The sequence below is a fragment of the Tiliqua scincoides genome, chromosome 1 (genome assembly GCF_035046505.1).
Source record: "Tiliqua scincoides isolate rTilSci1 chromosome 1, rTilSci1.hap2, whole genome shotgun sequence".
In the NCBI taxonomy this organism is placed as follows: Eukaryota; Metazoa; Chordata; class Lepidosauria; order Squamata; family Scincidae; genus Tiliqua; species Tiliqua scincoides.
The window spans coordinates 104,930,456-104,953,950 of NC_089821.1; the positions used below are offsets into that span (position 1 = coordinate 104,930,456).

At 43.3% G+C, this 23,495-nt stretch overlaps 3 protein-coding genes and 1 long non-coding RNA gene across 5 annotated transcripts in view; 2 read left to right on the forward strand and 2 right to left on the reverse strand.

Moving 5' to 3' along the window:
* SSB (small RNA binding exonuclease protection factor La) overlaps positions 1-3,639 on the forward strand; it is an 18,101-nt gene extending 14,462 nt beyond the window's left edge. The window contains exon 12 of the mRNA XM_066612177.1: positions 1,400-3,639. Coding sequence (XP_066468274.1) covers positions 1,400-1,500 — 101 coding nt within the window. The 3' untranslated portion in view covers positions 1,501-3,639. The remainder of the gene's footprint in view (positions 1-1,399) is intronic.
* METTL5 (methyltransferase 5, N6-adenosine) lies at positions 1,300-13,960 on the reverse strand. Of its 2 annotated transcripts, XM_066612182.1 has the most exons (10): positions 13,868-13,960; positions 11,800-11,887; positions 10,062-10,184; positions 9,361-9,475; positions 7,301-7,482; positions 5,849-5,931; positions 5,292-5,343; positions 3,557-3,606; positions 2,703-2,745; positions 1,520-1,592 (listed from the first exon to the last, which is right to left on the reverse strand). In XM_066612182.1, exons 3-9 carry the CDS (start codon positions 10,168-10,170, stop codon positions 2,713-2,715), a joined length of 624 nt encoding a protein of 207 aa, XP_066468279.1. In that variant the 5' UTR covers positions 10,171-10,184; positions 11,800-11,887; positions 13,868-13,960; the 3' UTR covers positions 1,520-1,592; positions 2,703-2,712. The 2 variants fall into 2 exon arrangements, with proteins under 2 accessions (XP_066468278.1, XP_066468279.1); XM_066612181.1 differs by lacking the exon at positions 2,703-2,745 and having other exon boundaries at positions 1,300-1,592.
* Positions 13,961-19,804: 5,844 nt separating this feature from the next.
* Positions 19,805-21,331, reverse strand: LOC136636864 (uncharacterized). The gene is made up of 2 exons (XR_010793559.1): positions 20,905-21,331; positions 19,805-20,546 (listed from the first exon to the last, which is right to left on the reverse strand). It is a non-coding gene; the product is annotated as an uncharacterized lncRNA (long non-coding RNA).
* Positions 21,151-23,495, forward strand: part of UBR3 (ubiquitin protein ligase E3 component n-recognin 3) — a 133,435-nt gene continuing 131,090 nt past the window's right edge. Inside the window, exon 1 of the mRNA XM_066612171.1 lies at positions 21,151-21,664. Coding sequence (XP_066468268.1) covers positions 21,239-21,664 — 426 coding nt within the window. The 5' untranslated portion in view covers positions 21,151-21,238. The remainder of the gene's footprint in view (positions 21,665-23,495) is intronic.

Sequence of the window (23,495 nt, forward strand, 5' to 3'; positions counted from 1 at the left end):
ACTACAGGCTATTGAAACATCATGATTCAGATTACCCTTGGAATTTTTTAGTACCATAACAAATTCTGTGATACTTAGAAAAATGTGAGCAGTTTGATAAAAGCACTGTTTTAACAGTGTGGTGTTGGGAGAACTTCCCATCCACATTAAGCCAGGGGGGACGGACAGAAGTTATTGTAGTGTTACTCCTTTCTGAGTTGTTCACTTAGGCAAGAAGCTTCAGCTTACATTGGAAAAAGATTCTTCTACATTTTTCCATTGCTGTGTCAACTCAATTGCCAGAGGGCTTATGTTTGGAGGCGGAGAGCAGCAATATGGTCTTGTGTGGGGCTTTGTGCTTTACCAACTGGTGCTGCTGGTGTAATGCAAGGATTCTAAGTAATATCTAACTGACTCTGTCTTATGTGTTTACATAGACAGGTTCACCAAATTAATACTAGATGTGTTACCTTGCTTCAGGTACAGGCATACCCCTGTATACATGGGGATCCGTTCCAAGGGTTCCCCATGGCTACAGCCCCCCCCATACCCATTAACATTATTTAAAGTCTTAACTGAGCAAAAGTGTTCTTCTTTTGCAGTTGTGGTTTTCAAAATCCCAGGGAGTTTGAAAGCCCCAGTAAGTTCTTGTGTGTGTGGGGGGGGGGGGGGGGCGAACAGCGGCACGATCCCCAGGGTCGTGCTGCTCAGGGGGGCTACAGGGGCTTGGGTACACTTACCAGAGCCTCCTGCAGCCTCCTGGGGGTGTGGGGGACACTGCACGGCTGCTCCCTGATGCTTCAACAGTGAAACGATCTGGTAAGTGTACCCAAGCCCCTGCAGCCTCTCTGAGCTGCACGATCCTGGGGGTTATGCCGCTGCCGCCTCTTTGCCCCCAGGCTGCCCCTGCCCCTTAAGGTTGAAACAGGTCAGGACCCACAGGCTGGGGCATCATGACACCCCAGTCTAAAAAGCCCTGCTTTACAGGGTCACTATAAGCATACAGCAGTGTGCAGGCTGCCTGCTGGCAACCTGAATGCTTGAAAAAGAACTAGATTGAGGTTAACAGGAAACAGAAGTTACATAACATTAGCAGGCACGGGGGGGGGGGCAGATCTTAAGCTCTGTAGGAGTTATTCTTCACTCTAATAGATGTTTCATTTATTTGGAAGATCCAGGGTGGTGGGGAAAACAAGACTGCAGCCCACACCAACTGTACATGGTGTGGAAAACAGCACATGAACTCATCTAATGTGCTCATTCTGTCCAATGACCTAGTGTAAGCACTTGAGACCATTCTGAGAAACAGGGTGCCATGAGTACAGGGTATGAAACCTTCAATATTACTTGCTTTATTTCTGTGGAGTTAATACAAGTTGAATTATTGTAGATCATAATACTGAGAATTTCAAATTTTCAGGTCCAGATAGTCCCAAGAAAAGACCGCTTGAAGAAACAGAGCAAGAAGAGCCTGCCCCCAAGCACATAAAAACAGAAAACGGAGCCGAGGATCATGAATAGAACTTCAAAAAGCATTTTGTGTCTATAAACCATTCCCCCATTCATGTTATTTTTCCGCAGGAGAATCTGATAAAATCTACTTCAATGTCCACCTGCAAAGGGCAAAGAAGAAAATTAGACTTTGAGATTTCCTTTTTGTGCTTGCTTATTTTGACATGCATTTTAAAAAATATTTATAGTCTTGTTACAGTCAGACTGAAGGGGAAGGCTAAAACACTTGAACCCCCTAATTCAAACTGTGTACAAAAGCTGTATTAAGTCGTTTATACTACATAAATTTTAGCATTTTCTGTCTCAAAATTCAGTGAACTATTGGATTAAGGTACAATATAGTACTGGAACGGGGTTGTTGAATAATACCACCTTGTTCAGAGAAGAAAATCTGGATATTAAAACTGTGTACAGTTACCCCTGTTTGTGTAATTCAATTTGAACTGTTTTCCCATACTGTCTTATGGACTGGACTTCATTTGTTTTTCCTTGTGCTATAATGACAGGCAATGTCAAGCTCCCTTTATACGAGAAAGAAAAATCTTGTGTTAGTTTGTGTTTTCAATAAGAACTTGGTGCTATAATTTTTATCTTGGGAAGTATTGAAGTTAGCAGGGAGAAGCATTTGACTGACTAAAATGCATGTCTAAATTTTATTCAGTGCCTACTTTACATACAGCAAAATCTAAAATGGTAGAATACTTGTATTTGTGACAAAGGATGATTAACTGGAAGGTTGGCTGAATACTTGATCAGCTGAAGCAACTCATAAGCCTGAATCCAGAAAAGTGACCCCTGGTTGCAGGCTACTCATTCCCCCCCATTGGCAGTGAAGGGATATCTAGCTTTTTGAATGTGGAGGTCTGGCTCCATGACAAAACTACTTTTCGACGTATTCAGTGTCTGTGCTGCCCTGAAAAGATTTTCAAAATCTCATGTAGACAAAATCAGAGCAGAGCACTCTGAACTAAAAATTAATTTTGGACTACAAAATTTCACATTTCCTCTACTACTAAAAGTTGGATTATGTGACCTTTCCAAAAAAAAGTCACAATAGTTTATAACAAGCCTGCTAGTTGTAATGATGGGCAATGATGAGAGGTTGGGTTGTTTTTTTTTTTTTTTGCAATAATGAAAAAACACTGCCTCCTGACCTTCTAACTTTGGAAAACACTTAAAACCCATGAAAAAATAAAACTATTTTCACCCACCTCTGTCTTCTTAGCCCTGGAAATGCCCTCCTTTCTCTGGCTCCTGTGGACCACAATTATAGTCCACCTTTACTCCATTAGCTCAGGGCAGCATGTGTCGTGTCTATCCTCCCTAGATGCCAAAGATGCATATGAGGTCATGGGTCATGATGTATGAGTGAAGGGGGATTCAAGGACAGGTGTCCTTGGTTGAAGTTAAGCAAATTTGTCACCAAACCCATGACCCATACCCACTGTGCATAAAAAAGCAGTCCCTGTTCAGAATAGCTCCTACTATTCCAGCTCAATGCTCAAAAGAAGCCCATGCAGTTGTGTCTGTAGCCCACTGCCCCAGCCAGCTTTGCCCCTGCATTTCCAAGAAGACAGAATTGCCTAGAGTGTCAGGTTGCAGCAATTGGGTGGGGTTCTTTCAAGCATCACACTAGAAAGCTAAGCACAGCTCATGGGGGTGGGGCGCTTCAGCATTGCACCAGCTATGCCCTGCAGACTTCAATTTGGCAAACACTGCCCTAAGCTACTGAGGATGAAACTGGTGGCCTGGTATCCACTTTGTTTAGATGGTGGTTAGGAAGATTAACTTGTGAAACACTGAAAGGGATTCCTGGATCTGAAAAATTCTCAGCTCCCTACACCATGCTTCTCAAATCTATAGTTACATCTTAACCTAACATTTTTAAGAACATTTATTCTCAGGGTGCTGAATTCTGTTCCCAGTAGCAGAATTCCCAATGTCCTTGTGCAATCCAGTTGCAGAATAAAGTGCCGCTTAAAAGTTCTTAGGTCATCATAAGCATATGGCTGTTAACTACAAACTGAGTATTTTCATAATATTTTGCAGTGGCTTAAATACTTACTGATTTCTTCTTGTGGAATTTATATGATGCTGGTAGATCATATCTCAGTTCTAAAAATAAAGAAGATGCATGGTACTAGGAAATTGCTGCTTTGATCCAAATTGCTTATGTAATAGATAGTGATAAGAACAGCCCCACTGGATCAGGCCATAGGCCCATCTAGTCCAGCTTCCTGTATCTCAAAGCAGCCCCACCAAATGCCCCAGGGAGCACACCTGATAACAAGAGACCTGCATCCTGGTGCCCTCCCTTGCATCTGACATAGGCCATTTCTAAAATGAGGAGGTTGCACATCATGGCTTGTAACCCGTAATGGATTTTTCTTCCCGAAACTTGTCCAATCCCCTTTTAAGGCATCCAGGTCAGATGCCGTCACCACATCCTGTGGCAAGGAGTTCCACAGACCAACCACACGCTGAGTAAAATATTTTCTTTTGTCTGTCCTCTCTCCCAACACTTAATTTTAGTGGATGTCCCCTGGTTCTGGTGTTATGTGAGAATAAAGAGCATCTCTCTATCCACTTTATCCTTCCCATGCATAATTTTGTATGTCTCACTCATGTCCCCCCTCAGGCCTCTCTTTTCTAGGCTGAAGAGGCCCAAACGCCTTTCCTCATAAGGAAGGTGCCCCAGCCCAGCAATCATCTTAGTGGCTCTCTTTTGCACCTTTTCCATTTCCATTATAAACTTTTTGAGATGTGGCGACCAGAACTGGACACAGTACTCCAGGTTTGGCCTTACCATAGATTTGTACAATGGCATTATAATATTAGCTGTTTTGTTCTCAATACCTTGTAGTATTGAGGTCTGGGCAGGAGGTCTGGTCTAGAGGGTAGAGCCTTGGTCTGCCTGAAGATAAAATCCACAAGGTCGCCAGTTCGAGGCCACCGGCACTGTGCGACCTTGAAGCAGCTGACAAGCTGAAGCTGAGCTATTCCATCTGCTCTGAGCGTGGGAGGAAGGAGGCCAGAGTGTGAAGCCAGATCGGAATGAACCACCTGAATGTAGTGGTTCTTGAAAGAAAGAACCTTCTTTCAATTGTAAAAATCCCTATTTAATAAGGGATTTGGATAAGCCTGCCTATGTAAACCGCCTTGAATAAAGACCAAGAAAGGCGGTATATAAATACCTATTATTATTATTATTATTATTATTATTAGTAGTAGTAGTAGTAGTAGTAGTATTGATGTAGTAAAACAAATCTGTTGAAAGTATACGACTCCATTTATAGGCTCACATCTATTGGGGAAAAGGAGCCTGGATCAAGCCATAGCCTTGCACAGACTAGAATACTTAAAAAATTATATTGGCCTTTGGGCTATTGGTGATGGAGGACATTGGACTTCTTTCTAAAATTAAAATCACACACAGGGTTTTTTCCCCCCTCAAAGCCTAATCATTCAGTTGGGTCAATTTCTAAAATGCAGGTAGATCAAAGATCCATCTATTTTCTGCTTCTAATTTGTATGCAACAATTTCAAAATAGCTTTGATGTGCAAGGCCCAATTGATGAGTACTGGTTGCTGTGAGACAATTGGACTCTTAAACTAAACTTGCATTTCAATGGTAGGCTGAGAAATGGCTATTCTGTTTAAGTCCAATAGAAGTTATACTCTGTCCTTCCTTGACCAGTTTATACCTGGTTCCCATTCTTTCTCACATCAAGGCAGTGTGCAGGGCCAATCTGCTGCAGCAAGACTGTACCTTTGAACTGACCTATACATGATGCTCTTACCTGCTAAGACATCCATCTTTACCTCCCACTCATCTGCTTTCTTCTGAATATGCTGGGAATAGAAGAAGCCCAAGATATTTAGTGAGCATCTAGGAACCTGACAAAGAGGTGTTTCCTAACTGACATGATCCCTTGGAAACTGAAGCACTTTTTCTTGCAGTTTGCTCTGTGCTTCTACACAATCACAGCTTCCACCACAATCAAGGCAATAATACTCAAGTTTCGGACTTGTTTTAGCATTGCTTATGGTGACATGTTCATGTTGCTGGAATGCCCATTCATGGAACGGATCAACATAAAAATATACACAGAAATACAGAACTAAAATGTTCTGTACAGAAAGGCAACTAAGAATTTACACAATAGAACACTTTGTAGCTAGTCGCTCTCTGTATTGGGTTCTCAGCTAGAATTACACAACCCAGCAGTACCTTCATCCAGCAAGGGAAAGAAGAAGAAGGGGCAGGAAAAGGAATGGAGGGAGTACATGCAATTGTCAGTGGGATGATCAAAATGTATTAGTAGGCCAGTTTTGGCAACTCCTGCTACACACTTACTTGACGAGTTGATGTTTTGTGTAGGGAATATACAGCTGTTCTTGCCATCTGCAGTGCAGTCTTGAGAAAAATCATATCCATGCCTATGAAAATTAAGAGTGTTATAAGTTTGAAGACTCTTACTTAACAGTGACTATTTAGCAACTTAACAGTGAGTATTGCCTTCTCTAACCAGGTAACAACTCTTTCAGTACAATCTTTTGAATGTCTACTCAGAAGTAATGCCTATTGAGTTCAGTGCAACTTACTCCCAGATAAGTGTGTTTAGGATTGCAGCCTTAGGTATCTTGAGATGTGCCATCACAATGAACCTGTTTTAAGTTTTGCTCTGCTGCTGCTAAGTAGAACTCGGTATCATACATAACTCTGGTTTTCAACCAGAGTTAAGAACCCTTCTCATATACAGGAGAGGAGAAAGTACGAACCTCAGGCCTGTTCAAGCAGTTTTAAAGCATAGCTTAACATAATCTCTGGAATGGGCCACAATCTCCTATGACTTAACCCTTAAAAAAAAGTCTAGGAAATGTGATGATTTTGCCACCATGAATTGGTGAGCATAAATTGATTACAAAAGAAAAAAGGTTTAGCCTAAAAGGATTTGAAGGCAGATTTCCACAGTTGTTTTCCCCAATCCAGTGCTAACAACTTGGTGAAAACAGAAAGCATGTTACCACAATTTGTAACTGTCACCAATTGTGTGCAGCTTAAAAATCTAAATTAAAAGCAATCTTGAATTCAGTAAAAATCAACAGGATGCAATTAAGTAAGTCCCTGTTTATTCCGTAAAAACAAAGGGACACTATTACATAGGGAATATCTGGCAAGTCATGGTTTAGGAAAGCAATCCAGGAATTATAGTTGGGGAACTGCATATTAGCGATATAGTGTGCTTGAAAGAGCAAACAATCTACTCTGTTGTGCTAATAAGCAGAATTATGACTTCAGTCATAGAAGCTATTTCTGCACTTCAAAAAACAGAAACGTAAAAAAATTGAAGCAAGGCAACAATGATGATGAGAAATAAAAAGGAAGATACATGAGGAATGGCTGAAGAAGATAGGTTTGTGTAACTTTGACAAGAAAAGATTGAGAGATTGACGATTTTGCAGCAAAGACATGAAGGACTGCTGCGAAGTGGGGTGCATTCTTCTTGGCCATCACAAACACCACAAGCAATGCCAAGCTGAAACTGCAGTCCAAAAGACATTTCTGCTTAAATAACTCTGCAAGGGTAGAAGAGCACTACATCACATTGCCCGGGAGCATAACCGGACAAGTATTTTGTGGAATGATTTCTAGGAGATTCAAGCCCTTAATGAGAAAGACTGATAGGAGGCCCCAGACTTCCCATAGGTTGTCTGTTCTAGAGATGAGGGTGCTTAGTCTTTTGATAAGGATAGCACTGAGAAGGGCAACTGCATGAGATTCTTTCCAATTCAAAGGATGACCAACCTTTATTGTGCTTGGTTCCAAAGGGAGGATTCATAATAACTGTATCAAATGTTTTTGGCATTTTGTCAGATAAAGAACATACGTTGCACTGAACCATATCAATATTCAGGAGCTCAAATTCTCCAGCATTCCTGTTAAATACTTGTAGGGCATCTGCATCTACATCAAATCCTATACAAAACCTGAAAAGGCAAAAAAGAACATTCGGAATTACAGCTTCCAAGGCAACACATACCTAAATAGTACATCTATTTACATAGTACTTAACAGATTTAAAAATACATTGTTCCCAGATACCTGTATCAAGAGTATATAAAATCTTAAAAAGAGAGGGCTTAATACAATTTTCAATAATCTCTCAAAGATCCAAATGCTGAATGCCTTTAGGTGTCAGGTGGAAATTTCACTCCTTAGGAGGCTGTTTGCATTGGGTCCAAGCTGGTTCTGTTGCAGTATTAGCAGGTTGTCATGTGTATGTGCAACCTCCTGATTTTAGAAATGGGCTATGTCAGAATGCCAATGCAAGGGAAGGATGTCATTAAGCAGGTATGACCAAAAATAAGCATTTTTTTTCTCACTAAAGAACTCTTAGCTGCAAATGGCAGAAGAGAAAATATGTAAATCTTGATTGTATTTTCAAGACATGGGAGAGCCCATGTCAACATCCAACAGTGACATCTTAGCAGAGCTCAGTAGCTGAGAGCAGCTGAAGGTGGTGCTGGGAGAGCCCAAAGGTTGAATAAAGAGCTTCTGGGGGACACAACCAGCCCGTGGGATAACAGCCCTGCCTTGAATTCATTCATTTTATTAGCTTCCCTAGATTAATTATTAAAAATAAATAAAATAAAATGGAAATACTATTAAACTGTTTAGAAAACCTGATGCATTAATGGAAGTCCACAAGATATGGGACCACAAAAATGTCTCTGTCTAAAGCGCTTCCGTTTAGGAAATCTAGCCAAACTATGTACCCATTTAGTATGTGGGCAGCTAACTATCCCTTACCCTCCTGATTATTTATTTATTTATTTATTTATTTATTTATTTATTTATTTATTTGATTTGTATTCTGCCTTTCTCCCCGAAGGGCACCCAAGGCGGTTGATGATACAAGAACCACCATATCTTTGAAGCAGAAGGCAGCAAAGCTTAGGTAAACTAATCTTCAATAAACTAGTCTTCAAGTTACTTGATGCTAGCAAAGTACCACAAAAATGGCTTAAGGTTGCACACTATATTAACCTGAATGGTTAGCATGACCAATGGTGAAAGCTTGGACCCAAGTGCAGATATGTTGTACCAGATTCTGATGCAATGCTAGTCACATGTGGAGAAGCGGTTAATATATCATTAGTTATGCACAAATGAACTTGGGAACGCACATAAGGATGGACATCCTAATCAAAGCAATAAGGTGTGGCTAGACTGCATCCTCATTTGGATGAGTATCTGAATATTTGATTTATGCTTGAAGTTTCCAATCCAAGTGCAAGCTTGTTTATGTGCATAGATCTCCTTACCTGGGCGGGGTTGTTAGCCTCTAAATTAAACCATTTACTAAACTTTAGTGTGGTAATATAGGTTGGGCATCCCTTATCCAGGATTCTGAAATACAGCATAATCCGAAATACTCAACTTTTGAGTGCCAACATGACAGTTAAAAAAAATGTTTTTGCAAAATGACAAATTGTTTCATGCGCAAAATTATTAAAAATGTTGTGTAAAAAGTTACCTTCAGGCCATATGTATAAGAGGTATATGAAACATAAAGGAATTTTCTGTTTAGACTTGGGCCCCATCCCCAAGATCTCATTAGTTACATGCAAGTATTCCAAAATACGGAAAAATCCAGTATCCAAAATGCTTCTGGTCCCAAGTACTTCAGATAAAGGATGCCCAACCTGTAGTACTTTTTAATAGGTTGACTGGTTTCCTCATGGCATTCTATTAACAAGTTTTGTTAATCATGCTACTGAAGTGAGACCCAGCAATAATAACCATATTTCTTCATTTAATTCTGCATTAAGAAAGCAAGAACAACACAGGAGTCAGCTACATACCCTGCTCCCAACATGGCACTTCCAATGGTCAACACACCACAACCACACCCAAGATCTGCAACAATCTTGTTTTCAATATCATCAAAAGTATTGTGAATTGTATAAAGCATACATGCTGGAAGATAATAAAAAAAACAGTTAACAGGATCAGGGCAAATGCAGATCTGTACTGCCAGCCTAAAATGAATCTAAGATTATAAATATGGGTTTTTGAACTGTGGGGAAATCCTTTGTGATGATAATATGGGACACTCCCGGAAAGCATGTGCTGTTTGCATTGAACAGAGCCCCCACTCCAAAAGAAAAGCTTAATTTCAAAGCAGACAGTCATCTCATTTGATATCTTCTTCAATTATAGACCCCTAATTAAAAAAAAAAATGTAAGAGAATCTATTTCAGGCATCAACAATTGAATCAATACATTTACTAAACGTCAGTATTGGGGAATACTCCTTAAGTTTTAACCATTTTCATTGTTCCAGAAAAACTATTTTTTCCAACCTAAAGATTGAGCGTAGATATCTTGATAAAATGAGAAAAATCCAAATAACCATATGGTTGTATAAACAATCTGGTATAAGTAGATTCTCCAAGCAGCTAAGCCATACATGGCAATAAATTCCAGAGTGAATTTGTTCATCAAAGTGCTCAGAATTGACTTGCATTGTTTACTGTAGAGAAAAATGAGAACTAAAGTTTACCTGCAATGTGTGGCCTTGTTGGATACTGTTCAAGAAGCAATTTGGGATTCTCAAAATCATCAACTTGTTGAAGACAGGATTCAAGTTCCTTAAGCTTTAACTTCTTCATGTTCCTCTTTTACGCTTGAAGAGACACATTCATATCAGGTGTGCCTAGGAATCATGGCTATGATTTTTTCTTATCTGTACATACCAAAACCAGAGCTCCAGTTTCTGCAGTCTGTCTTTGTACAGATCAAGCAGCTTAGCTGTCTTTCACGGTGAGTGGAGAATTGTCTTCCCATCTCCACATAAACCAAGATACCAAGAAGCCCATTCTTAATGCATGTTTATACCTAAGCTTAAGGACCATTCTAGATGCTCAGCCTATAGCACAACAAATACACAAAGGCTATTTATTTGCTGTGCAAGAATCTAGTTGACTGCCTTTACACAAGTACTTCTACTTCAAGGAATATCACATTTTCTCAGCTCCCAAACAATGTATTACTTATCCCTGCTAACTGAGAAAATAGGGCCTTTTACAGGGGCTACCTTCTTATATTTAGCAGGGGGAGAACAGTGCAGGTCTTCTGCTCTTAACGTCAGAGCACCCAGACCATTTGTTGTTCCATCACACCTCAGGCCCACTTAATACACAGCACCTTCCAATGGGTCTGTAGTGTAGCTCTCAATTTAGTTACTAAGTTTGAGTCTTAAGTAACCCTCTCTCTCAGACTCTCACAATTAGCTAGAGAGGTCTGGTTACTGATCTTAGAAAGTAGTTCCTCTGTTACTGAATATCTCAGGGATTCATAACTCTAGCAACAACCAGGCACAGTTCTTTGCCAAATAAACAAAATAAGAAATAACAAACAAACATCTTGAAACAGTGAAGAGTCACCCTTTCCTCTTAAGCCATTTCTATCCAACAGGGATAAAATGTGGACACCTGTGGGCTGGGCAGAATTGGGTTTTTAAGTCAAGGGTATCATAATTTGAAGCCTGGCTCTGGTTTCAACCAGTAGAATTTACAAGGACTCACGGATGGAATCACTTGGCATTATTACAATCACTCTCTCTAACCCCAACTGTAAAAGGCCAGCTGTATTCCATCTGTAATTAAGGTGTCCTTGAAGCTAGGTGCAAGAAGCTGTTATCTTGGTGTGAGAAAGTGCTGGCATGTTGCTGGCCTGGCCAGTTGTCAGCTTTGTGATAAGCAAGCTCTTCTCACCATGCCAATGAGCAGTTTTACCACAGTGGATAGAGACTAAGGGTTCAATCCTACCCAACTTTCCAGCACCAGTGCAGCTGCAATGCAGCCCGAAGGTAAGGAAACAAATGTTCCCATACCTTGAGGATGCCTCTGTGACTGCCTCCCCACCACAGGATGCAGCGCATGCCCCATTGGCATAGCTGCACTGTCACTGGAAAATTGGATAGGACTGGGCCCAAGGACTGTTCTCTCAAAAAGGGAATCAGATGGCATTGTTGCTTTTAGCTTACTTCCAAAATGGAATCCAACCAAGGCCTACACAAGGCCTCTTCACAAGAACAACTGTCCCTCTGCACTCCAGCAAAGCACCTTTTCTAGTGGCCATTTGCTGGTGTTTCCTCTGAATCTTCTTTTAGATTGTGAGCACAAAATACAAAATCCTTTCCACTTTCATTTTATCCTCACAACCACAGTAAGAGGTAAGTTAGCCTGAGAGATAGTGACTCACCACTCAGAAACTTTATGGCTGAGCAGAGATTTTACCTTGGGTCTTTCCTGGTCCTAATCTGACACTGGTTCTCCGTGTGCACAAGTACATGGCTCTCATAAATCCCTTAATCCTTTCACCAATCTGTGAAGAAGAGAATTCCAAGAAAGTTAAAATTCAGCTCTGGAGAAACTGTTGAGAACCCCCTTATTAATTTTACTCTGGTGCCCAGCAGCAAGTTTTCAGATTATATCTTGAGACTTTAGTTGACTCCATGCAGTTTCATTCCTGCCCAAACCACTATGTTGCAGGCAAAGCCCTAAACTTCTTCCACTCTTACACACAGGAGTGCACATAATCCAGGCTTTCCTCTTTTTCTGAAGGGTAACAAGATGGCTACTCAGGTAGACTACCCCTTATCCAGACATTCAAAATCCAGACTACTCTGAAATCCAGACATTTTTGTCCAATACTTTTTTTTGCACCTTCTGTAGTATGAACACTAGAAGGCCTTGTGCATTCCCACATACAGTACAGGTACAGGCTGTAAGTTCTATTCCCTGCTCTACGGTACATACCTGTACAGACATTGTCAAAAAACGTCAGAGACCAGTATGGGTAACAGTGAAAAGAGCAAGAGGCAGCATTTCTCATTATATTTATGCAATTATTTCAAAATCCCAACAAATCCAAAATCCAGACACCTTCCCATCCCAAGCAGTCTGGATAAGGGGTACTCAACCTATATTAGTTTTTGTTGCAATAAGGCTACTCTTCCCATCCAACCCAAATGGAGTGGATATAATATTACTGCCATTCAGGTGGGACTTGCAGTATCCTGAAAAATACAGCAGGGACATGCTTTATACTGAGCATGTAATGCTGCCTTATAGATAAACATATTAAATTGGATACTTGGTCCTCTTAGGGCCCAATCCTATCCAATCTTCCACTGCCGGTGCAGCTGTGCCAATGGGGAGTGAACTGCATCCTTTGGGGGCAGGGCAGTCACAGAGGCCTCCTCAAGATAAGGGAATGTTTGTTTCCTTATCTTTGGGCTGCATTGTGGCTGCACCACAATGTGCTGAAAAGCTGGATAGGATTGGGCCCTTAGTCCACTATGCTGATTGACAATGGCTCCCAAGGGTTTTAGACAGAGGTTTCCCAATCCTACTTGGAGATGATGGGATGATACTAACTTTCCAGCACCAATGTAGCCACAATGCAGCTCCAAAGTAAGGGAACAAATGCTCCCTTGCCTTGAGGAGGCCTCTGTAAATGCCTCCCCCCAGGATTCAGTGTGCACCCCATGAGTACGGTAGCATCAACACTGGAAAGTTGGATAGGATTGGGCCCTTAGGCTACAATCCTATCCACACTTACCTGGGAGTGAGCCCAACTGACCTCAATGGAACTTACTACTGAGCAGACACACCTAGGGTTGTGAACAGGAACCTTTGCATGCAAAACATGTGCTTTACTGCTGAGTGATGCTAATGTTACAATTGAGTAGATACTCTCTAAAAAGAATCCTCTGTCATACTTGGGATGAATTACCCACCATGCAAATTAATTTTCAAAGTAGAGCCTCAGCAAAACCATGCTGTTGATTTAACTGTCAGGGAGATTCTTAATGTGGGGACTTGGCCATTCTCTTCCTTGCACTCAGAACATAGTGATGGCTAGCTCAAAATATGACAGTAAAGCAAGAGAGTAAGCCTGAATAACGAGTATAATCGCAGGAGAGTAATACAAAACAGAGTGTTTCAGAGAATTCTCATATCTTAATACAGTGTAATCACAGGTACATTTTCTCTGTGGTCCTGAGAAGTCAAATTTAACTCTTTGCACCCTGATCCCTATGCCTGTTTGCTCAGAAGTAAACTGCACTGAGGTTACACAGTACATCCTTATGGGAAAGAAAACCAAGTTTTTTTCAATACCTTTTTTTTCCTTACCAAGAAGCAGCTACAAAGCAATGCATGCAACTGCAGTTACAAATTATTGCACACAATTGCAATTGCAAATCATTGCACGCGATTTTGAACACAAAGGAGATATTTTTGCCCACGAGCACATTCAACGTCACGTCTTCTACAAAATGCAGAAAGACTGCAAACCCACCTTGCCTGTAGCTTCCTCCAAAGTCACCACATTTCCGCATGGTGCAAGGACCTCAGTGATTCTCCCAGACATGAGGGAAACTCAAACCCTCGCTTTCAGTTCCCCTCTGTACTCTAGTAAGGCAGCATTGCTGAGATCTCATCTGTGCTTGCTCCCTCTTCTGGAGACATGAGGAACAGAAGAGAACCAAGCATGCTGTATACTGATAGTGTGGATATACATTTGCAGGGGACCAGCAGGTTGGATTTGAGTTGGGGAAACCCTGCTCGTGTTCAAAGACCTTAACCCAGTGGTTTCCAAACTTTTTAGCACCAGGACCTACTTTTTAAAACAACACTCTTATCAGGACCCACCTAGCTTTACCACACTTTTAAAAAAAAGGAGATCTAGAAAGAAATATTTCATTCATTCATTCAATAAGTAATAATAACCAGAAAAAAGACCCTCAGACATTTATCTCCCTATACCAGTGATTTTCAACCTTTACATCTCATGGCGCACTGCCAAGGCGCTAAAATGGTCAAAGCATACCATCAGTTTTTTTGACCATTGACAAGGCACACTGTGCTGCCAATGGGGGGTCACACCCCAATGGCCCCACTAATAAATGACCCTCTCCAAAATTCCCACAGCATGCCTGGGGGACCATTCACGGTACACCAATGGGTCACAGCACGGTGGTTGAAAACAGCTGTTCTATATTTACACATGCAAACTTCAGGAGCTCAGCTCCTTGCAGGGCAGTTAGCAGCTATCTTGTGAACTGCAGGAGCTGAACTCTTTGCAGGGTAATTAGCAACTATTATTATTATTATTATTATTATTATTATTACAGTATCTGATTTTTGATTAGCCTCTGGGCTTGATGCAATTAGTTATCTGATCTTTCCGTTACCCTTTGATGACCCACAAAAAATCAGGTTGTGACCCACCAGTGAGTCCAGACACACTGTTTGGGATCCACTGCATAACCTTTTAACCACACTGATTAGGGAGTGACAGCCCAACCCTATGTGTATCTACTCAGGTAAGCCCCATAAAAGTCAAAGGGACTTACTTCCAGGAAAGTGAGGATAGGACTGCAGTCTAAATCCTGTTAAGCATAGTAGGACGTACTGCTGAGTAAACATGCACCAGATAGAGCTGCGCTAGGATTGCAGTGATGTGATTCTGCTTCATGGAAATACACCCAAACCATTGGAATGTATAGGGACTGTAGCTTTGCCCACTTGATGAAAAATTCTAATTTTGTTGAATAGAAATTAATAATGGATTTGGAGAAGCTGTTTGCTGCTTGGGAATGGAAACAAACCCAGGCCAGTTGTTTCAAAAGTGCCAGAGATGAATCTCATAATGATGTCTGAATGTTTGTTTCAACCATTTGTTCTTCATTATGTATTTTGTTCCACTAACTTCTGATCAGTTCAGGACTAGGTCTCTACTGTTGTAAGCAAGAGATGTTTTTGACACCCTAGTTTGGAAATGCAACCTGGAAGGTAAAGAGCAATCAATTATAACAATCTTTATTATTCAGTACTTTTGTGCAGATTTCAGTTTATTAGGGCTTGAACATACAGGAATCAACTTTATACTTATAGTGCAATCCTATGTATGTCGACTCAGAAGTAATTTTCATTGTGTTCTGTAGGGCTTACTCCTGGGAAAGTTTGCATAGGATAGCAGCCAAAGAGCCCAAGCCTAAGCATGTCTACTCAGAAGTAAGTTCCATTATTCTCAATGGGAATTACTCCCAGGAAAGTGTGGATAGTATTGTAGCCCAAGTCAGATTATCAGTGCTTCTAGCTCAATATTGGCTATATGGACTGATATCAGCTCTCCAGAGTTTCAGACAAGGGATTTTTTCTCTATTTGGGAATGTCAGGAATGAATGAAAGGCCCCCTAGAAAGTTCAAAATGTAAAGAAAATACAAATAAAACTGACTGTTTTTCATGAATACAAAATTAATTACACACCCCATGTTGTGTTGTATCTAACCCTGATTTTTCTTCAATATTTCTGTACTGCCTTTTCATTTAAATGTGCCCAAGTGGTTAACAATACCAACAACAATAAATTATTTTCACATTCAGTGGGGCAAGCAACATTCCAATTTTACTTGTAGAAATAAGCCCATGGTTTTATAAGGATCATGGATGGGTATTGATGCCATGAGCCGAGAGCTCTCACTAGACTCTGGCAAAAGTAACGCCATTTTAACATCAATTCTGACTCTGGTCCTAAAATGCTTGTTAGCCTAAAATGCTTGTTAGCAAGAAACTGTGAGCCACCCCGACCCAGTGCCTGGCTCGCTAGCGCCCTAGTCCTTGAAGACCAGACAGAGCTGGTCTGCATTATCTTGCCAAAGCAACAACTGATAGGAGGGGTAAAGGGGGTGTTTGAGTGTGGCAGGGATGGAATTTTATTTATTTTAATAGCTATAGATTTATATCTCTATCCAATGAGGACACTCAAGGCGGCTTACAGGACCCCTTTGTCTATGCTTGTCTATGTTTGAAATGAGTATAAAAAGCTATCTGTGTCTAGCTACACTTGCGCATGATCTGAGGCAACTGGCCTCCTTGCTGCCTTGCTTTGGTACCAGCAATAAACAAGCTGTTTTCTGCTATACCTTCCCTCAGAGTGTTAAATTAGGGTGCAGCATTCCAGGTAACAAACCTCACGTTGCCTTTAAGCGAGTAAAAGGCAACAGGTTTCTTACTACAAGTAGCTGGATCCCTTTTGGTTATACAGTGAATTAACATGTAATGCCTCAATAATTCAAGCAGCATTTATGATGCTCCAGTAATCTTTAATCTTGTAAGGGGGGGATTTTATTATTATAGAGAGAGGGGTTTGCGACAGATGTGAGGACCGCATGGCAACTTGCCTGCCTGGTGCGAAGGTTGTGGACATCACTTCTCATCTAGACAGGCTGGTAGATAGTGCTAGGGAGGAGATAGCGGTTCTGGTGCATGTTGGCACCAACAACGTGGGCAAGTGTAGCTGGGAGGTCCTGGAGCCCAAATTTAGGCTATTAGGTAGGAAGCTGAAAGCCAGGACCTCAAGGGTAGCATTCTTGGAAGTGCTACCTGTTCCACGTGCAGGGCCAGCTAGGCAGGTGGAGATCAGGGGTCTCAATGCGTGGATGAGATGGTGGTGTAGGGAGGGGGGATATAGATTTGTTAGGCACTGGGGAACGTTTTGGGACAAGCGGGGCCTGTACAAGAGGGACAGGCTTCACTTGAACCAGAATGGAACCAGACTGCTGGCGCATAACATTAAAAAGGTGGCAGAGCAGCTTTCAAACTGATCCCTGGGGGAAAGCTGACAGGAGCCAAGGGGTATCCGGTTCGGAACTCCTTATCCCTATGGGACGAGGATGGGGAGGTTGGAGAACAACAAGATAAAGGCAGAGTAGGAGAAGAAATTGGGAATGGTAGCATGATGGGATGTGATAGATGGTTTGGCACAGTGAGAGGATGTGGGGACAAAGGAGCTAATAAGCAGCCCATCCTGGGGCATTCCATGTACAAATGCTTTTATACAAATACCCGAAGTCTCCGAGCAAAGATGGGAGAACTGGAATGTCTGGTGACAAGAGAAAACATTGACATAGTGGGCATAACAGAAACCTGGTGGAATGCGGAAAATCAGTGGGATACCGCAATCCGGGGCTATAAACTCTACAGGAGGGACAGGGAGGGGCGTGTTGGAGGTTGAGTGGCCATTTACGTTAAGGAAGGGATAGAATCCAGCAAAGCACAGATTCTGACTCCACCGTAGAATATCTGTGGGTTAAATTACCAGGCCTGAGGAGCGATGTAATACTGGGGGCGTACTATTGTCCTGCAGACCAGAAACCGGAAGGGGACCTTGAAATGAGGAAACAGATCAGGGAGGTGACAAGGAGGGACAGGGTTGTAATCATGGGGGACTTCAATTATCCTCATATAGACTGGGTCAATTTGTGTTCTGATCACGAAAAGGAAACTGGATTCCTTGACATGTTAAATGACTGTGCCTTAGAGCAGCTAGTCATGGAGCCAACCAGAGGACAGGTGACTCTGGATTTAATATTGTGTGGTACTCAGGACCTGGTTAGAGATGTCAATGTTACTGAGCCGTTAGGGAACAGTGATCATGCTGCGATCTGTTTCGACATGCACATTGGGGGAAGATCTCTCACAAATCTCTCATAAAAACCCTTGACTTCTGACGGGTGGATTTCCCTCACATGAGGAGGTTGGTTAGAAGGAGGTTGAAAGGGAAGGTAAAAAGAGTCCAGTCTCTCCAGAGTGCATGAAGGCTGCTTAAAACAACAGTAATAGAGGCCCAGCGGAAGTGTATAGCACAAAGAAAGAAGGGCTCCACTAAGTCCAGGAGAGTGCCTGCATGGCTAACCAGCCAAGTTAGAGAGGCCGTGAAGGGCAAGGAAGCTTCCTTCCGTAAATGGAAGTCTTGCCCTAATGAGGAGAATAAAGCAACATAAACTGTGGCAAAAGAAATGTAAGAAGGTGATACTGGAGGCCAAGCGAGACTATGAGGAACGCATGGCCAGCAACATTAAGGGGAATAATAAAACCTTCTTCAAATATGTTAGAAGCAGGAAACCTGCCAGAGAAACGGTTGGCCCTCTGGATGGTGAGGGAGGGAAAGGGGAGATAAAAGGAGACTTTTATCCAACGACGGGGGCAAGTGTAGCCGGGAGGTCCTGGAGGCCAAATTTAGGCTTTTAGGCAGGAAGCTGAAAGCCAGGACCTCAAAAGTAGCGTTCTCTGAAGTGCTACCTGTTCCACGCGCAGGGCCAGCTAGGCAGGGCCAGCTAGGCAGGCCGACACGCACCACAGCCGCTACCTCTCCCCCAGCACTGTCTACTAGCCTGTCTAGACGAGAAGTGATGTCCGCAACCTTCGCACCAGGCAGGGAAGTCACCATGCGGTCCTCACATCCGTCGCAAACCCCCCTCTCTATGTCTCTTTGTAATGGGATGTTTGGCTGATTGAAGTTTAGGTTTGAAGCCTAAATTGATGATGTCACTTCTGGCCATGGCACCACTTCTCCAATAGATTGTCATTCTAAAAAGTAGGTCTCTGTACTAAAACTTTTGAAAACTACTGACTTACAGCCCAATCCTATCCACACTTTCCTGGGAGTAAGTCCCACTGACTGCAATGGGACTTACTTCTGAGTAGACATGTTTAGGATTGGGCTCTTAAGCCATGACTATGAAATGAAGAACCCAATTCTATGTCTGTCTACTCAGCAGTCAGTGGAGTTTACTCCTAGGAAAGTGTGGATCAGATTGCAGCCACAATGTATTTGGCATTGGGCTCTTTGGGCTCTTATTTCAAAGAGCATTGGGCTCTTTGACATAAGAGGAATAATATAAGGTTAAATTATAGTAAACTCTTCTTGGGTCAGCACTAAAGTTTACAAAACATCAATGAACTTCCTGAAGCAAAGATTAACAAATTGTGAGCTGGAACGCTTTAATCCTGAATGTATGGGATGAGCTGTAGTTTCAATAGTGAAGAAAAAGCTGAACTTCAAACAAGGGGGCGTAGGTGAATGCATTGTGTGTGTGGGGGGGAAGGTGTTTCTCAAGGGGCTAACACTTGGCTTGTACACCTCCCCCCATTCAGTCAGGTCTGAATAAAAGTAGTATATACTTGGCCCAGAATATCCCTTTGGGAGCCCTGGGGGAATTCATTTACCATTTAGTCAGAGTCATTATTTTCTCTCTAATGATTTAAAATATTTCTTGGCATCAATATTTCTTGGTATGGCTTATATCAAGACTGTTTTCACTCACTGACACCAAAACACCTATTTTTGGTTCTTCAGTCCTACAGTGTTGCATATAAAAGGTGTTTTCACATGTGTGGCTTGAATTGGGTTACACTTTAATCTCTAAATATATAACTGTGCTGAGTGGATTGAATTCAATTTCTCTTCTGTGGTTTATTCTGCATTTTTCAAATGTGATACATATTGTACAAGTTAATAATAGCAATTTTAGTGTCACATGTGAAAATGGTCTGAATTTTGTTAATGGACCATTTTAACGGTGAATGTATATTAAGTTTCCATTGTCTAGTAGTTGGTGATTCCATATAATACAAATATATTGGTTTAGCTTGCAATGAAAATATTGCAAGTCTTTGAATTCCCATGTTTTTTGTCATGCAAAATTCAGGGAAATATAATGTACAATTACACGATTTCCTGTATCATAATATTTTAAAATAACTGCATCAGGGCCCAATCCTATCCAATTTTCCAGTGCTGGTGCAGCCATGCCAGTGGGGCATGCTGTGGTGGGGAGGCAGTCACAGAGGCCTCCTCAAGGTGCGGGAACATTTGTTCCCTTACCTTGGGGCTGCACTGCGGTTACACCAATGCTGGAAAGTTGGTTAGGATTGGGCTCTCAGCCACCTTGCAAGAACTGGGTCCGGAAATGGAGAAGGAAGCAATAATACTGTACATCAATAAAATAAACACGAACGTAAAAAAGTTTTGTTTTAGATCCAGGTTGATTCCTAAAGATGACCACTTCAGAGGAGTGTTGGTTGCTCTGATGGTTGCTTGTGCTTGCTGGGTGACGTATCCTCTGGCATGGAGAGCAAGTGTTTGGGGAAAGCTGGATGTCAGAAAAATCTTCTGCAAAAGTGTGTCCGACTGCGAATAATAAGTGAACATAAGGCGGGTCATCAAAAAATGTTGGCAAAAAATGCAGTAACAGTTTGAAAGCCTGAATTTTGTTTTAAGTGCCGCACAGTCCAAGGCGTGCTTAGGCAGCCCCTCTCCACACTGAAGCCTCGTTGACGATAATGGGGCTTACTTCTGAGTAGGCCGGAGCTGTCGGGCTTCAATTCTCTTCAGTCTTACCTGAGAGTAAGCCCCACAGTGGAGCTTCTGAGCAGGCCCGGAGCTTCTGCAGTCCTGCCCGCGCTTACCTGGGAGTAAGCCCCACCGACTGTAATGGGACTCGCTGCAGAGGACTGGGCTCTGAGGCTGCAGTCCTGTCCACACTTACCTGGGAGTAAGCCCCACTGACTGTAACGGGGCTTCCTTCTGAGTAGAAGCGCCTGGGGCTGGGCTGGGCTGTACTAGCGCTGCCTGAGAGTAGGTGGGTGCCGGGGGACGAGGGCGGGCTCGTGTCAGGGCGGCGGCGGCGGCGGACCGGGAGAGGAGGCGGCCCGAGGCGGGCGGGCGGGCGGGCAGGGTGCCGCTTTCCCGGCTATCGCGAGAGGCGCCGCCAGCAGGGAAGGGAAGGGAGGGGAAACGAGACTGGAGGCGGGCGGCGGAGGAAGGACCGAGCGAGAGCCGGCGGAGCCCCGCTCGTAGCGGCCGCTGCGGAGGCTGCGGTCATGGCGGGGGCCCAGGAGAAGCGGGCGACGGCGGCGCGCCTGAAGGCGGCCCTGGGCCCGGCGGCCGAGGAGAGCGGGGCGGCGGGGGAGCTGCGGGCGCTGCTGGAGCGGGTGCTGAGCCCGGCGGGCGGCGGCGAGGCGGCGGCGGAGGCGCTGGCGTGGTGCCGCTGCCTGCTGGCGGGCGGCGAGCCCTGGGACGGCTTCGTGCAGGCGGTGCGGGCCTACGACCCGGCCACGCTCTGCGGCCTGGTGTGGACGGCCAACTTCGTGGCCTACCGCTGCCGCACCTGCGGCATCTCGCCCTGCATGAGCCTCTGCGCCGAGTGCTTCCACCAGGGCGAGCACGCCGGGCACGACTACAACATGTTCCGCAGCCAGGCGGGGGGCGCCTGCGACTGCGGCGACGGCAACGTCATGCGGGAGGCCGTGAGTGAGTGAGTGAGTGAGCGGGGCCGGCGCGCGGTTGGCCTTGGGAACTCCTTGCCACGGGGCTCCGTGAGCGGGGCCGGCGTGTGGCTGGCCCGTGGAACTCCTTGCCACGGGACCCGGTGGCATCTGGCCTGGATGCCTTTAAAAGAGGACTGGGCAAACCTGTGGAGGAAAAGTCCATCACGGGTTACAAGCCACGATGTGTGAGGTGCAAATCCTGCCCACGCTTTCCGGGGAGTAAGCGCCATTGACCAGAACGGAACTTACTTCTGAGTAGACGCGCATAGGATTGGGCTCTGAGTGAGGGTGGCACTGTCACTGGTGGGTGGACAGAGGCGGAAAGGAGGACCTGGGACAGGGTGGCTAGTACAGTGGAGAACAGAATGCTTATACCTTTAACCATTGTATAGAAGAGGGAATTGGGGCAGGTGCAGCTCAACATGGAAGGGTTTAAGAAGCTGCACCTGCCCCAATTCCCTCTTCTATACAAAGGAATAGACAGTTTGTATGCCCCAGGAATGTGTGTGTGTCTTTTTCACACACACACAATTTTGTAATGTTAAAAAAAGCTGTTTTCCATTCATGAAACCAGCAGTGCGCTATGATGTGAGTGAACCACATAAGTATGACCATGTGTAAGATCCTAGTGCTTTTGAAGAAATTATTCTGGAATAGTTTTCTGCCACACGATTCGTGCTCCTGAGCACTAAGTGCCCAATCCTACTCAACTTTCAGCACTGGTGCAGCTGCAGCGCAGTTGTGAGGTAAGGGAATAAATGTTCCCATACCTCTGTGACTGTCCCCTGCACCACAGGATGCAGCACACATGCCAGTGACATGGCTGCACCAACAGTGGAAAATTGGTTCGGGTTGGGCCCTGATGTCATCCAGGTAAAGAGTCTTGTGGCGCACTCTCTTGATAGACATATTGTGGTGTAAGCTTTCATGGACAAAGGTTTCCCTAGTAGTTCTGCTTAGAGTGAGGTCAGGAACAGGCCTATGTGCATCTTCCTCATCTCTACTTCTAATTCTCAGAAGCATATGCCATGATAAATCTATTCATCTTGAAGGTACGACAAGGTCCCTCTCCTGTGTTTACTGGAATGGACCAACAACATAGCTGTCCCTCAGGAATTTGTCATGTGAGTTACAGTGTACGTGCTCCAAGAGGAGGAAACATCCATTTATTCTTCTTGTATAGTCTGTAAATCTTACAGAATGGTTAAAGGCTAATTAATTGACATTAAGGAGTCTTGAGGCTGTATCCTACATGTATGTAGGAGATGTATCTTACCGTTTGTGTGTAGGCAAGTATTTATGTAAGAGCACTGGGGATGAAAACAGTGCTGAAAAATGAGAGCTGTGCGTCAGTACTGAAGACGTTGGCCAGTAGGGTTTGTGTTGGTTTGTATGAGAAAAATGTACAAATGGGCAAAGACAGATGCTGGCATGCTGGTGCAATGTATACACATGGTTTACACCCTTTAATTCTACATTAGTTGAGAATAGCCTCAAACTCTTGGTTTTTTGGTTTACATATGTCTTTAACCACTTTCATTTGAATACAAAAGCATGATAAGGGATAATGTATGATTCAGACTTCAATTTGTACCTTCAACTTACACTGTTCATATAAAACCACTCTTCTAGATGCTACTGTATGACTATATGGGTGTGTTTGTGTCTTGGTGAGTCTTGCAAGACCGGTGGGCTGAGTAGGAATAGGCAGAGTGATGTTGAAGGACTCTGCAACACACTTTGTAATCTTTCTGGTTGGTCACTATAATCATTTTCCTAACCCTTGTTAGGTACTTGTTTTTTTCTCTGT

Bases quoted from the DNA above. Each gene is read 5' to 3' on its own strand.
- METTL5 (XM_066612181.1), bottom strand. From the start codon at position 10,170: ATGAAGAAGTTAAAGCTTAAGGAACTTGAATCCTGTCTTCAACAAGTT. The intron at 9,476-10,061 runs GTAAACTTTAGT...ATTATCTTCCAG, and splicing joins AACAAGGCCACACATTGCAG to CATGTATGCTTTATACAATT. The intron at 7,483-9,360 runs GTATGTAGCTGA...TTGCCTTTTCAG, and splicing joins AGTGCCATGTTGGGAGCAGG to GTTTTGTATAGGATTTGATG.